Source organism: Phocoena sinus, chromosome 2 (genome assembly GCF_008692025.1).
Source record: "Phocoena sinus isolate mPhoSin1 chromosome 2, mPhoSin1.pri, whole genome shotgun sequence".
NCBI lineage: Eukaryota > Metazoa > Chordata > Mammalia > Artiodactyla > Phocoenidae > Phocoena > Phocoena sinus.
The window spans coordinates 25,419,537-25,435,685 of NC_045764.1; the positions used below are offsets into that span (position 1 = coordinate 25,419,537).

General features: G+C 43.9%; 1 protein-coding gene across 14 annotated transcripts in view; it reads left to right on the forward strand.

Moving 5' to 3' along the window:
- The first annotated feature begins 4,144 nt into the window (after positions 1-4,144).
- IL15RA (interleukin 15 receptor subunit alpha) overlaps positions 4,145-16,149 on the forward strand; it is a 29,738-nt gene continuing 17,733 nt past the window's right edge. For 4 of the 14 annotated variants that reach the window (XM_032622181.1, XM_032622182.1, XM_032622183.1 and 1 more), the window contains exons 1-2: positions 4,153-4,670; positions 4,865-5,042. In XM_032622181.1, the coding sequence (XP_032478072.1) occupies positions 4,374-4,670; positions 4,865-5,042 (475 nt within the window). In that variant the 5' untranslated portion in view covers positions 4,153-4,373. Of the gene's footprint in view, positions 5,043-16,149 lie in introns of all 14 variants that reach the window. The other 10 variants (XM_032622191.1, XM_032622190.1, XM_032622188.1 and 7 more) reach the window with 10 other exon arrangements.

The window sequence follows — 16,149 nt, forward strand, 5'->3', positions numbered from 1 at the left end:
CGTATCATATATGTAACACTTATTGAGCATTTGTTATATGTGGGGCACTGTTCAAAATGCTTTTGTTAACTCGTCTGATTTTCACAACCACCCTGTGGTGTGGGTCCTGTTATTCCCATATATGCAGAACTGGAGAGAATGTGGTTTCAAAGTCAATTAAAAAGTAAAAGTTCCAAAGCCAAACCAAACAAACACATAGATACAGAGAACAGAATAGTGGCTACCACAGGGGAAGGGATGGGGGAGGGTAAAATGGGTAGAGGGGATCAGCTATATGGTGACAGAGGGAAACTAAATGTTTGGTGGTGAGCACGCTGTACGGTAGACAGTAGTAGAAATATAATGTTTTACAAATAAAGCTTACGTTATAAATCATGTTACCTCAATTTTAAAAAGTTCCAAAACAACTTTGAGTTTAAAAAATAAACTTTAAATAGTTGTTAAACACACACTACTCTGACATGTTTAAATCTTTAAGATTCGAAATCCATTTCATCGCTTAATTTTTCAACTAAACGTGATTAAATTATGGCTATGAGGCTGCAAATGAATATAACTGAGTTATCAAGAAATGGATTGGGGGCTTCCCTGGTGGCGCAGTAGTTGAGACTCCGCCTGCCGATGCAGGGGACACGGGTTCGTGCCTCGGTCCAGGAAGATCCCACATGCTGTAGAGCGGCTGGGCCCGTGAGCCATGGCCACTGAGCCTGCGCATCTGGAGCCTGTTTTCCGCAATGGGAGAGGCCACAACAGTGAGAGGCCCGCATACCACAAAAAAAAAAGAAAGAAATGGATTGGTCTCTTGGAGATTTTTGCTACTTATCACAGGGAAGAAAGTAAGGGGTGATTTTCCCCAAGAGCAGACAAGATTTTGCATTCTACGGTGTGGGGCTCTCCCACCCGAGGGATGCAGTTTACAGATAATGTATTTGTTTGGTGTTTGTTTATTTGATTGCAGAGTAACAGGGAGGCGGACCCAAATAGGCCTTTTCTGGACAAAGACCTCGGCTAATCGAAAGAATCTGCCTAGACTGTCTGTGAGGCTGTGCAAAAAAAGGGGGTCAGGTAGGTCTGCTGAGACCAGAGGCCGGAGGGTGGGTTTGGACAACGACCACCCAGAAATAACCAAGAAGACAGAGGTGACAGAGGCCTCTCTCTATTTTTCCTGGCAAAATCCATGGGAAGGGAAGACAGCCATTTGCCTTTGGAGGATGGGGCGAGAGAGATATCGGATTTGTTTTGATCTTGGCAAGTGGAAGCTTGGAGCCAGATAGGAATATTTACAAAAATAAGAAAATGTGGTATTTTTTATACTTTGAGGATTGAGAAGCAATTCCTTCCCCTTACAGCCAACATTTGTCTTTCTGCTCTTTAGCACAACTCCTCCTGTGAGTGGACTAGTTTTCTCTGGGTCCCTCTGTCTCGTTTTACTGCCTCGGTGCCCCCAGGTTGGCAGCAGCAGCTAGGTGCCCACGAGCTGATGCCTACAGACTTATATTGCCTTAGCTCCTAAGTCAGCATCTCCCAAAGCCAAGGACACTATCCTTTGGTGAGCAGTGGAATGCTCGCCCCCAGTCTGGGAACCAGCTGTGTCTGGTTCCTAAAAGGCTCCCCGAGTCTTCATGCTGTCCTTCAAGAATCTGAGAATTACCATGTGACCCAACAATCCCGCTCCTAGGCATACACCCGAGAGAACTGAAGACATATGTTCACACAAAAGCCTGTACGTGAATGTTCATAGCAGTATTATTCCTAACAGCTAAAAGTTGGAAACAGCTCAAATATCCATGAACTGGTGAATGAACAAACAAAATGTGAAATATCTATTTAATGGAATATTATCCAGTCATAAAAAGGAATAAAGTACTGCTACACCCTACAACATGGACGAACCTTGAAAAAAATTACACTGAGTGAAAGAAACCAGACACAGAAGGACATATTGTCTGATTCCATTCCTGTGAAATATTGAGAATAGTCAAATCCATGGGGAAAGAAAGTAGATTTGAAGTTACCAGCAACTAAGAAGGGGGGAAATTGGGAGGAACTCCTAACAGGCCCTGGGTTGCTTTTTGGGGTGATGGAATTATTCTGGAATTCGATAGTGGTGATAGTTATACAATGTCATGAATAAAAACCACTGAATTATACTCTATAAAGTGGTGAATTTACTGTTGTAGGAATTATATCTTACTTTAAAAAGTTAAGATTCTAAAGAAGGAGGAAGAGGAGAATTGGTTGGGGAATAATCCATTAGCCTTGATCCATAGCCTCCCCTTCTTGGTGGCCCAGTGTGACATGTTACCCTCCCATCCTGAGGGTTCACTGTCTGCTCCCCTCCAGAGGACAGCCGATGGCTGAAGACCCAGCTCCCAGGTATCATCTCTCCTGACCCCACAGCCCTGTCCTCAACTCCAGCTCTGCCCTGAGGGGTGGCTGCTGACCAAGCTCCCCAGCCCTGTAAGGGACCCTCTTATTTAAAGGCCCCAAACAAGCTCCCATCTGAGTCACCCTTGAGATGTGGACACTGTACCGCAGGGATCCAACTGTTCTGCATCCAGGTCAGTTCCTTTGGCCTGAGAAAACAGGTCTTGGACTTTGTTCTCAGAAATAAATATACCATATTGTTATAGGTGGAAGTGTGTCACCCCAAAAAGATATGTTGAAGTCCTAACCCCCACTAACTCAGAATGTCATCTTATTGGAAATAGGGTCTCTAAGAGGTCACCACGTGAAAATGAGGTCATTAGGATTAGGGTGGGTCCTAATCCAATACGACTGGTGTCCATATAAAAAGGAGAAATTTGGACACAGAGGGAAGACGAGGTGAAGACACAGGGAGAAGCCATCCACGTAACTGCAGTGACGCACCGACACACGCAGAAGCACCAAGAATTGCCGGCAAACACCAGAAGCTAGAAGAAGCAAGGAAGGATCTTCCCCTGGTGCCAAGAGAGCATGGCCCTGCAGACACCTGGATCTCGGACTCCTGGCCTCCAGAAGATCAGAGGACCAATTCCTGCTGTCATTAAGCCACCTAGTTCTTGGTACTTTGTTAAGGCAGCCCTAGCAAAATAATACACATACAAAAGCACAGGGCTGTTTGGGTATGGATGGCAGAGATTCACATGTTTTTAAAAGAAGAAACCATCAGTACTGCTCATAAAAAGGAACAAACTACTGACACATAGCAACTTGAATGGATCTCGAGGGAATTATACTGAGTGAACAAAGCTGACCTCTACAGGTTACAAACTGTATGATTCATTTACGTAACATTCAAATTACAATATTATAGAGATGGAGAGAAAAGATCAGTGGCTGCTAGGGCTTAGGGAGAAGGTGAGAGTGGAAGGTGGCTGTGACTAAAAGAGTAGTAGTGGGAGGGATGCTTTTGATAACTGTTCCCCGTCTTGACAGTGGTGGTCACAGACACCTACATATGTGATGTGTAGTGCCCAGAACTGAATACACACGCTCCATTGAGTGCACGGAAAACGGACTAAATCTGAGTAAGGTCTGGGGGTTGCATCAATGACATTCCCTGCCTGTGCTGTTGTACTGGAGTTATTCAGGATGTTACCACTGGGAGAACAGATGGAGACCCGAGCCCAGAGACGACCCATCCTGCCTAATTTCACTCCCAGAACTGGGGATTTCTGATTGTGCGTCCCGAGCTTTCTCACTGCACACCCGCTTCTCAATAAGGTCAGGCTTAACTGGAGATCCCAAGAAAGAAAAAAAGCCACCTGCAAAGCAGCAGCTAGCCGAATTGTCTAAGGCACAGAGGTGAATAACTGTCGGTCCTCCCTCCCACGCCCGCTTCAAATAGTTTAAATGTTCTTGGGGAAGAAAGATGCAGCAGGAGTAAGAAAAGTGGTGGTGCCGGGAGCCAGGCAAGGTTCAGGACAGGCGGGCTGGGCTTCGTTCCCGGTCTGGGCCTGGGCGCACCGGGCAGGTGACCGGGCCAGCCGCGCCGCGGCGATATCCCCGCTGTCACTCAGCGTCACCGGCCCGGACCAGCGGGACGCGCGGCAACTCGTTCGCCAGCTCCTGGTCCAGGACCTTCGAAGTCGGAGCAACAGGCAGACAAGCGAGGCGAGGTGACCGAGTGGAGCCGAAGCCAGGTGTGACGCCCACCGGTCGTGTTTACGGGAACTAGTCTGCTTCCCGAAAGCTTCTCCCACTCGTCGCGGGGACACACGACGGAATGGACTGCTGGGGTCACCAGGGGAGAGAAGGGCAAAGCCGGGGAAGATCCCGGGCCTCCTCAGGGCACAGTCCGGGTCCCCGTCCCGCGCTGCCGGTGGCGTTGCGAGGACCGGGCGGCGGCGCGGGGGTCATAGGGTCTTTTTCCAGGGGAGGGGGTGGGGATGCTGAGTCACGGGTCTGTCACCGCTTCTCACCTCTCCAGCCCTCGGGGGCTAAAGCAAAAGCGAAAGCGAATGCGGCTCGCGGGGCGGCCGGTCTCGGAGCTGCGCCTGCCGCCTGCTCCCGGGCAGTGGACATCTGAGCGCGCGAGCGGCGGGGCGTCGCGTCCGGGGCGAGCCCGGGAGGAGGCCGGCGGGGGCGCGGCCGAGGTCGGGCCATGTCTGGGCGGCTCCGGGGCTGCGGAGTCGGCGCCCTCCCCGCGCTGCTGCTGCTGCTGCTCGGACCGCCGGCGACGCCGGGTAGGGAGCGCGCGGGGAGCGGGAAGCCGGGCTGGGGTCGGCCCCCAGCACAAGGGTGTGCGCCCGTGCGCCGGGGACACGTGGAGGGACGCGGGGACCGTCGGCTCAGGGCCCCGCGCCCCGGCTCGCCTGGCCTCTCAAGGCAGGGAGCGAGTGGTCGGGCTTTTCATTCTACGTTTTCCCCAATTTCCGAGGCAAAAGGAAGAAGCCGGGGTTTGCAATGCGGGCTCGGAGTTGAGAGTTTTACAGCGATTTCGAGAAACGCATCAGCCCCGCGAGGAAAGCTGTGCGCGCGTTCATCCGCCGGCAGTCCCCCCGGGGGATGGGGCGGTCCGGGGAAAACGACTGGTCTCTACCCTCCGATCAAAGCAGGTTATATGGCGGGGGTGGTGGTGGTGGTGGTGGTGGTAGGACGGGGTACGGACTGCGTGCGTCCCGGAGGAGTGAAAACCTGTCGGGCAGGTTGCACACCTGGGGGACCTGGCAACAGCTTCAAATTCTTCAGCACTAGGAAACCGAGAGAGTGCGCGAGGTAGGGGGCGCGCCCCGAAGTACGTGGTCCCAGGCAAACGGGGAAGAACGAAGTTGAGGATGGCTGGGTGTGTTCGGGAAGAACTTTAGATCGCACAGATGTCATTTCCCGGTTAGACTCGAACGAGTGTCCTACAGGTTGTAGATTTTCGTCCCAAGAGCTAGACACGAGGGAGGAGAAAGGAGAGATGGGTCTGGCTTTATCCACGTTGGCGCGCCTTGATCTTGTTACAGTCACGGAGTTCTTTGAGGGTCTGATAAAAGCTACGAACTCTCTCCTCTGAAAAATACATGAATGCACATACTTTCAAAACTTGCCTGCATGTCATCTGCATGTGTAAGCAGACAGCTCATCTTTGCCGGGTTCTGACTAAAGCTGAATTTCACTTTCACATTGTCCAGTCGAGTTGCCCCAGTGCTCTGGCTGTGCCCCACATCTCCCCAGGGGTCGTGTGGGACACTGGCTAGCCAACTGACTCCATCACCAACATAACTCAGATTCTCAGAAGTTGGGGGAAATGCAAACATAGTCTCAGGAAAATTAAACTTTAGGAAAGCCTTCAGAGCTATGGGTTCACAGCAGGCCAGCCAGCCACAACTGTGGATGGACGCCTCTGATGGAGTAATGGGTAGACTGGCCCGACTGGAGGTAACTTATTAGGAGTGTTGCCTTAAACACACACACACAGATCATGGGATTACTATCTCCTGGAGAGTCCATGGTTGTTCTTTGGGGTCCCAAACCCCAAAATTATATGCAAGTTTTGGAAGTATGAGCTCATCAACCAGCATCGCTCTCTGACCCCACAAAGGCATTGCTGCCATCTTTTAGCTCCCGGTGTTTCTTAGTTTTTCTTAAACAGTTCTCTCGGGGGGTACAACTGACAGATAATAAACAGTATACATTTAAAGGCACAATTTGACGAGTTTAGAGGTAAATGTATAGTCACGAAACCATCACCACGGTCAAGAGAGTAAACATGACCACCACTATCAAAAGCTTCCTTACATCTTGCGTTTATCCTGACCTCCCAGCCCTGTCCCCCAGGCAACAAAGATCTGCTTTCTGTCACTATTGATTTGTTGCATTTTCTAGAATTTTATATAAACGGAATCATGCAGTTTGTACTCTTTCTTGTTTGGCTCCTTTCACTCATAGTAATTATTCTGAGAATTCTCCAGCCTTGTAACTTGTATCAACAGCCCATTCTTCTTTATTACTAGCACTGGTCTACTGCATGGATATTGCAGGGTTTTTTAATCCATTCACTTGATAGTGGACATTTTTTGGGTTGTCTCCGGTTTTTGACTATCACATATCAAGCTGTTATGAACATTCACATATAGGTTTTTATGTGGACAGAGGTTTTTGTTTCTCTTGGGTAGAGAATACAGCTAGGAATGGAATGGTTGGATCACGTGACATGTGTATGTTTAATTTTTAAAGAAATGGCCAAATTATTTTCCAAAGTAATTGTACTCATTTACACTCCCACCAGCGGTGGGTGAGAGTTCCACTTCCTCCACATCCTTGTCAGCACTTGGTATGGCCAGTCTTTTTTTGTTGTTTAACTTTTAAAAATTTTAATTTTTTTACGGCTTTATTGAGATATATGTAATTGGTATATAATACTGTGTAAGTTTAAGGTGTATGACATGATGATTTGATATATGTGCATATTGTGAAATGATTACTACAATAAGATTAGTTAACACATTCATCATCTCACAGTTACCAAAAAAACCTGTGTGTGTGCGTGTGTGTGTGTGTGTGTGTGTGTGTGTGTGTGTGGCCAGTCTGTCTTTTTAATCGTTCCATTATAATAGACGTGTAGTGGTCTCTCATAGTTTTAATTTGCATTTTCCAAATAATGAATGATGTCGAGCGTCTCTTCTTGTGCTTATTTTCCATGAATATATCTTCTTTTGGTAAAGTGTCTAGTTAAATATTCTGCCCTTTAAAAAAAATGAGTTATTGAGTTGAGTTTTGAGAGTTCTTTCTATATTCTGGATACAAGTCCTTTATCAGATATATGATTTGCAAATATTTTTTCAGAGTCTGTGGCTTGTCTTCATTTTCATAAACGTCTAACGAAGAGCAGAAATTTTTTTATATAAATTTATTTATTTAATTTTGGCTGCGTTGGGTCTTCATTGCTGTGCATGGGTTTTCTCTAGCTGTGGCTCACGGGCTCTACCCTTCCTTGCAGTGCTTGGGCTTCTCACTGCGGTGGCTTCTCGCTGCAGAGCACAGGCTCTAGGCACGTGGGCTTCAGTAGTTGTGGTACGTGGGCTCAGTAGCTGTGGCTCGTGGGCTCTAGAGCACAGGCTCAGTAACTGTGGTGCACAGGCTTCGTTGCTTCGTGGCACGTGGGATCTTCCCAGACCAGGGATTGAATGTCCCATGTCCCCTGCATTGGCAGGCGGATTCTTAACCACTGCACCACCAGGCAAGCCCAGAAATTTTTAATTTGGATGAAGTTCAGCTTATTAATTTTTTCTTTTATATACTGTGCTTTCAGTGTCATATCTAAGAAACCTTTGCTTAAGTCAAGGTTACAAAGGTTTTCTTCTATGTTACTTCTAGAAGTTTTATAGCTTAGCTTTTACATTGATGTCTGTGATTCATTTTGAATTAAGTTTTCATATAATGTGAAGTATGGCTTGAAGGTTTTGTATTGGTTTGGCTTTGGGTTTTATTGCATGTGGATATCCAGTCATTCTGGCACCATTTGTTGGAAAGCTATCTCTGCTGAATTGCTCTTACACCTATTTTGAGCATCAGCTGTTTATACATGTGCTGGCTGCTGTAGACAAAACATCCGTACGTGAAAATCAATTATATTGCTAGACATTAGCACTGACCAATTGGAAACTGAAAATTTTTTAAAAAGCAATATCACTGGCAATAGGATCAAAAAGTATGAAATACGTAGGGATAAATCCGACAAAAATGAGAAAGACCTGTACACTGAAAACCACAAACCGCTGCTGAGAGAAATTAAAGGAGATCTAAATAAACGGACGTATATCATGTTCATGCATTGGACAGATCAATATTGTTAAGCTGTCAATCCTCCCCACATCAAAATTCCAGCAGGCTTTCTTATAGAAATTGACAAACTGGTTCCAAAATCCACACGGAGATGCAAAAGACCTAGTATAGCCAAAACAACTTTGAAACACAACTGAGTTGGAGGATCAACACTTCTGATATTGAGAGTTAGAAGGTTACAGTAATCAGGACAGTGTGGTATTGGTGTAAAGATGGACAAAAAGCTAACAGAACAGAGGGTGCCTGATGTTTTTAAGTGAGCTTAGAAGTGGATACAGATGATTAGATTTGCTACTTGGCAGTATGATCCTGGTCAGAAATTATACAGGGCAGCTCATTCCTTACAACTAGCTGGGTAAATAATAGGCTCAGATCTGTTCCTGTTAGTTTTCAGCGCTAACAGACACAGCAAGTTGAAACCCATCATCTCGGCTAGGAGGTCATTTGCTTCTTAAAGATCCTCGTAACCTGAAAGGCTGCAGATGATTTGCCCAAAGCAGCTGGAAAGGACAATGATTTGTTTGAAGATGAATATCCCTGCTCATCAGTTTGGATTTTGTTGTGCAGGGTGCTAGTGTAGTGCTTGGGGGTGGTTGTAAAACTTACGTCTTTAAACATTTTTTAAACCATTTTTCAGAATCTGGGAAGTTTTGCTAAAACCTTTTTTTTTCCCAAATCATTTTTATCTCATTATTGCTTTGTGCTGCTACTGATAGCAAAAAAAGTGATAAAAACTTAAATGTACAAAATATGGGATTTGTTGAAATCAGCCTAAATGTCCAACAGTGGAGGACTGCATAAATGAAATAGGGTTGCTTTCAAATAGTATGCATCATATGATTCCATTTTTACTAGAAGATCTAGTAGTTGTCATTGAGTAGAAAAATTATAGGTTATGTCTGTGTGTGTCTGTGTGTGTGTATAGTTGTCCGCCTTTTCTGTCGTAATTTGAATTGCTTTTGTAATGAAAGGAAATAAATAAAACTACAAAAGAAATAATGCAAAAAAGATCTAGAATTTTGGAATTTTTTTTCTAATTCATCTTTAATTAATTATAGCCAATCTTGTTTGCCAATGTTTTTGTGGCTTTATAAATGTTGCAAATTGCTCAAAATCACGTTCTATAAAGTCACTGCATATAACATTTGTGCATTATATACATACATTTATAATCCTTTACAACTTGTTTAAACAATTCCTTATTGTTAGAGCTATTTGTAGGCTTCTGTTACCTTCCAATGGTTGGGTATTTAGGTTTCAAAATGTCTGATATTCTAAAAAGCACAGAGTAGGAATAACTGGATGAAAATTAGCTATAAAGAACAAAAAAGGCAAGGGGAAAGCCCTCAAAGTCTTTTTTAAATGGCAGAAATGTTTGAGGATATTCTTTTTCAATCAAATCATCACTTCAACTAACTTGTATTCGACTAAATCACTTCTGCCAAATTGATTTTACCAAATAGTATGTAACTAAGTAAATTCATGTATAAAATCCCCTAGTATATACTCTTGGAGTCATATCCATGTTACTCGTTACACATGATTGATGTTGTCTGAATGTTTCCACTTGGAAAGACTTACTTTTCTTCTGTGAGGAAGGGACCTAATTAAGGGCTCTGGTGGGGGGATATTATTGGAGTTGCATGGTGGAAGGGGTTACTCTTATCAAGAGTGTGAATAACAAACTGTAGTCAAGAGGGTCTGGAGGCAGGAAGCTAAGCTGGAGGCTTTTGCAATAGCTCCCGTAAGTGGTGATGAAACCCTGAAGCAAGGCAGTGTCAGTAAGGGAGAGGGGAGGGGGCAGATTTCCTTTTGAGTTCTACAAGTATAGAATGTATTTCACTCTTTCCCTTTTTTGTTTGCCCTTCAACCTATAGCCACTCAAGTCTTCCAAGCCTTCAAAAGTCATAATTTAAGGACTTGAACTGTGATGAATCCACCTACTACACAAAAGGTAGATTAAGAAGCTCAGTGAATGAGCCTGAGAGAGAAGAGAATTGATGAGTTAAGGGCATGACCTGGCTGTGGTTGGTACTTACACTGAGTGCCAATAGGAAAAAAATGTGTTGGCTTGGCTGGTGTTTCAGCCAGAAAAATAATGAGGAAAAATGGATTACTGTGAACACAAGAGAGGCTTTTATGCTTTTGAAACATTAGAGTCACAAAGAGCTTGAGGGCAGAAACCATATCCTATACGTCTTTGTATCCTACCGCAGTCAGCATTCTGTAGGCATTTAAATAATAGAATAAGAGAAAGAAAATACTCGAATGGATTCTGACTTTCCTTGAAGACTGGGAGGGGCCTGCTACCCTTGAACTCTGGATGCAAGACTAGGCCAAGTCTACTTAGTCATGCTAGACTGTGTAAACTGACTTGATAAAAAAGTCTGATTCACAGGTTCTGAGAAGTGAAAGAGGTGTGGCCCTACACAACTATTTTGGTGACTTCATTTAAATGATCGATAGGACTTGTTATGTATATCTTTTGCTACTTAAGAGCTTTGAAAATGCCAGAATCTTACATTTTCTCCCACTTCCATTACTTCATCCATTCCACTCTATAGATTCATAAGCTAGTAACTAACTTGAGAAAACACCCACCACATACTGGGCTTAATTAGAGCTGTAAGAGTACCAGAGAAATATATTCCCCCCCTTCAGGAGCTTACAATATTGTAAACAAGGTGAGACTTGCTTACACTGATTATCTAAGGAACAATGTTATGAGAGAATATATAGAGAAATTATAATTGAAGTATCAAAAGATGTGATTAAGGCCTCTGAAATGAAAGGTTATTGATGCAATCAAATGTGTTATCTCCAATGCACTTGTGAGAGAGTCTAGCTTTGTAAAGTTAGTTACTGGCCAGTATGTGGCTGATTGGGTTGGCTGCAGTATACTAATACCCTGTGGATTCATGTATCAATTATTCATGGATTTATCTACCTTTGAGGACTGTTCACAACAGAAAGTAGACTCCCTTTTTAGCAAAATGATAGAGTAGGTATTCTGAAAAACTCTCCTGCTGAAAAAAATACCCAGAAACGATAAATAATACAGAGCAGGGCTTCCCTAGTGGCGCAGTGGTTGAGAGTCCGCCTGCCGATGCAGGGGACACGGGTTCGTGCCCCAGTCCGGGAGGATCCCACATGCCGCAGAGCGGCTAGGCCTGTGAGCCATGGCCGCTGAGCCTGCGCATCCGGAGCCTGTGCTCCACAACGGGAGAGGCCACAACAGTGAAAGGCCCGTGTACCGTAAAAAAAAAAAAATTTGTTAAAAAAAAAAATAATAATAATAATACAGAGCAAACATCTATTAAAATCCATAGCCAATAAAACAGGTAATCAACTGTTTAAAGCAAAAATAATAATAATGTGTTGTGGTGCTTATAAAATATGTAGAAGCAAAATGTATTACAAAATAGCACAAAGGCTGGGCAGAAAGAAATGAAAGTGTATTGTTTAAGGCTCTTATACTATGTGAAGTAGTATAATTTCACCTGAGAGTAAGCTGTGATAAGGTAAAGACACATACTATAAACCCAAAAGCAACCACTAAAATAATATAACCAAGAATCATGAAATTTCTATGGGACCATCTCCATAGAAAATCCTATGGAATCTACAAAAACGCTACTAGAATGTGTTTTAGCAAAGTTGCAGAGTACACAATTAATTTACAAATATCAGTATACAAAATGCTAGGAACAATTAGAAATTAAAATAAAAATAATGCCATTTGTGTTGAAATAAAAATATGAAATACTTAGGAATACATCTGACAAAATATGTACAAGATTAGTACTCTGAAAACTATAAAACATTTCTGATAAACTACTGAAGACGTAAACAAATCAAGAAAGATATTGTGTTTATGGATACTGAGAAGACTCAATATTATTAAGATGTCAGTTCTTCACCAGCTTGATCTATAAATTTAATGCAATTCCAATCAAACTTTCAGCAGGCTTTTTTTTTTCCAGTTAGAAATTGATATACTGAGAAATTGATATACTGACTCTATAACCCAGTAAAGAACCAAACTCACCTTTGAAAATAACTAACAAAGTTAGAGGATTTACACTACCTGACTTTAAGACTTATTATAAAGCTATAGTAATCAAGACAGCATGGTATTGGTGTCAAGATTAACAAATAGACAAATATATCAATGGAACAGAATATCAAGTCCATAAATAACCCCACATATACTTGGTCCTGTGTCAAGATCCTACACTAAATACCACTGGAGGTCCACATCTGTTGCTGCTGGATGAGAGGAAGGAAGTTTTTTAATGCACAAAACCTGTCAAAGATACAAGGGAGAGGTTGGCTGCCATGAAAGGAAAACGCAATATAACTGAAAACTCCAACCCTGAGAGCCAAGCACACAGGGCCAGCCTAAGAGTGAGGCTGGATTAAGACCACAGAGAACTTCCCCTGATGCCACCACATCCAGGCAAGCAAGCACCAAGTAAAAAACACAGCAGTCAACTGCTCAAGGTGGGGTGGGCAAGAGTGTGGAGAGACAACCCCTGTGGTTTAGATAAATGGAAAAGGACAAAAGATGAGGGTGGAGCGGGAGCACTGAGAAGAATCTTCTGCCACTCTAGCCCCCACCCTAAGCACAAGATAAGACTAGAGGAGGGGCTTCCCTGGTGGCGCAGTGGTTGAGAGTCCGCCTGCCGATGCAGGGGACGCGGGTTCGTGCCCCGGTCCGGGAGGATCCCGCATGCCGCGGAGCGGCTGGGCCCGTGGGCCATGGCCGCTGGGCCTGCGCGTCCGGAGCCTGTGCTCCGCAGTGGGAGAGGCCGCAGCGGTAAAAGGCCCGTGTACTGCAAAAAATAAAAAATAAAAAAGATAAGACTAGAGGAATTTGAAGCCAATGGTGTTCTGAAGGTAACCATAGCAACAACAAAATCCAAATCCAATTCAACAGCTGACTAGATTGACTCAGTCCTCCCCACATCATCAGTTTAGCAGAAGTGTTCACATTTTCAGGCATAAATACTATTTATCTCAGTTCTACACGCATAGTTCAGCGTTCAATCAAAAATTATGAGACATACAAAAAAGCAACAATAGCACAGTCCCACTATGAAGAGACAGAGCAGTAAACAAGACTCTGAGTTGACCCAGAAATTGGAACTATCAGACTGGAAGTTAAAGTAACTATCATTAATATGTTAAACGCTCAAGTGAAAAAGATGGACAGGATTCACGAGTAAATGGGGAATTTCAGCCGAGAGATGGAAATCATAAGAAAGTATCAAATGGAAATGTTAGAAAATTTTTTAAAAACAAAATGAAGCAAGCCTTTGACAGGCTTATCGGAGCACTTCACACAGCCAAGAAAAGAATCAGTAAACTTGCAGATAGGTCAGTACAAATTACTCTAACAGAAACATAAAGAGAAAAAATGAAAGAAAAAAAAAAAAAACATAGAAGAGTATCCAAGAGCTGTGGTACAATAGAAAGTAGTCTAATGTATGTGTAATCAGAATTCCAGAAACAGAAGAGAATGGAGCAGAAGAAATATTTGAAGAGATAATAGTTGAGAATTTCCACAAATTTATAAAAGATATTCAGTCACATATCCAGGAAACTCAGAGAACACCAAGAAGGATAAATGGCCCCCCGCCAAAAAAAAAAAAAACCAAAAACCTCATGCTAGACACATCATATTCAAACTGCTGAAAAGTAAAGAGAAAATCATGATAAAAAGAATAAAAATACATTATACACAAGGAACAAAGATAAGAATTACAGTAGACCTCATCAGAAACTATGCAAGCCATAAGAAAATGGAGTGACATCTTTACAGTGCCAAAACAAAATAAAACTGTCAAGCCAGAATTCTAATAATCAGGAAACGTATCTTTCAAAAAATGAAACCAAGGGCTTCCCTGGTGACGCAGTGGTTGAGAGTCCGCCTGCCAATGCAGGGGACACGGGTTCGTGCCCCAGTCCGGGAAGATCCCACATGCCGCGGAGCGGCTGGGCCCGTGAGCCATGGCTGCTGAGCCTGCGCATCCGGAGCCTGTGCTCCGCGGCGGGAGAGGCCGCGACAGTGAGAGGCCCGCTACCGCAAAAAAAAAAAAAATATATATATATATAAATAAATAAAATAAAAGGTGTGGAGGGAGGACAAGAAAAGAGGGGAGGTCGGCACCATGAAAACCACAATTAGGGAAATAATTAAAATTTTCCTGACCAAAAGGTAATCTTGGTCTGAGTTGTCAAGGGCTCATAGAGTTTCCTTCAAGAGGAAATCGCAAAGAAAGGGCTCCAAGTGCCACTCATCGGGTGGTTTTTCTTTGGATACTTATTTTTTAACTTATTTATTCCAATATAACCTCAAACTTACCATGAAGTTGAAAAGATAGTACAAAGACCTTCGGAATATCCTTAACCCAGATTCGCCAGCTGTTTACATTTTTCCCCATTTGCTTTACCATTCCCCCGTCTCTCTAAATAAATCTACATTTCTTATACATGTGCACGTTCTTCTGAAGCATTTAAAACTAAGTTGGCGACACTATGCTTCTTTATGCTTATATATTTCAGTATGTTTCCTAAGAACACATTCTCTTACATACCTTCCTAAAAAACAGCACTCTCACATAATCATAGTACAACTATCAAAATTAGGAAATTTAATCTTGACATAATATTATTATCTAATACTTAGTCAATATTCAAATTTTGTCAATTGTCCCATTAATGTCCTTTTTAGCTGTTTTCTTCCTAATTCTGGATCTAATCCAGGACCATGTATCACATTTAGTTGTCACATTTCTTTAGCCTCTTTCAGTCTGGAACATTCCTTCTGCCTTTCTTTTTTTTTTTCTTTTTTGGCTGCGTTGGGTCTTTGTTGCTGCGTGCGGGCTTTCTCTAGTTCCCGCGAGCGGGGGCTACTCTTCATTGCGGTGCACAGGCTTCTCATCGCAGTGGCTTCTCTTGTTGCAGAGCACGGGCTCTAGGCACGAGGGCCTCAGTAGTTGTGGCACTCGAGCTTAGCTGCTTCGCGGCATGTGGGATCTTCCCGTACCAGGGCTCGAACCCATGTCCCCTGCATTGGCAGGAGGATTCTTAACCACCATGCTACCAGGGAAGTTCCTCTTGATCTTTCTTGATCGTGATTACAGGCCAACTACTTTTCAGAATGTCCCTCAGTTTAGGTTCATCTGGTGTTTCCTCGTGGTTTGATTCCAGTTATGGATTTGGGGGAGAGAGACCACAGATGTGATGCTTGTGTCCTTGTCAATGAATCAGATCAGGAGGGATATGACAGCTATTTGTCCAAGTGTTGGTGATGTTACTTCTGATCACTTGGTTCAGGTGGTGTTTGTCAGCTTTCTCCAATATAGTTACCATTTTCCCCATTGTAACTAGTAACTAACTGTGGGAAGATTCTTTAGGACTCTATGTACAAGTCAGGATTGTGGTCCTAAGAATCTAAGAAGAGCAGAACCACCTTGTGCAGCTGTGGGAGCTGGTTACCATCTAGGTGAGCTGTTCCTTCTGTGTCTGGAGCCGGAGCCTCCAGGCCACAGTCTGAGTGGGAAGATGGTCATAGAGTGGGGGAAGCAAGAGCCACCTGGGAGCCATGAGGCCAAGCTGGATCCCATGTTGGCCTTTCGTCTTCCCTCCGAGACTCCAGCTTCCACGAGGAGCGTGTCCAGCAGAAGCTGGCGCTCCTCATCATGGCAGTAGATACACACCTAAGGCCCAAAGGTGGGAGAAGCTGCAGCAAAGAGTCACGGGGCTGGAGGAGCTGTTTGGCCACCCAAGGGAGCCTGCAGATAAGCGACAGTGCGTGAGCGGCAGCGGCCCCCGTCTCCCAAGTGCAAAGGAACATGGATGCTCCTTCCCTCCTTCCAGATTGAACAT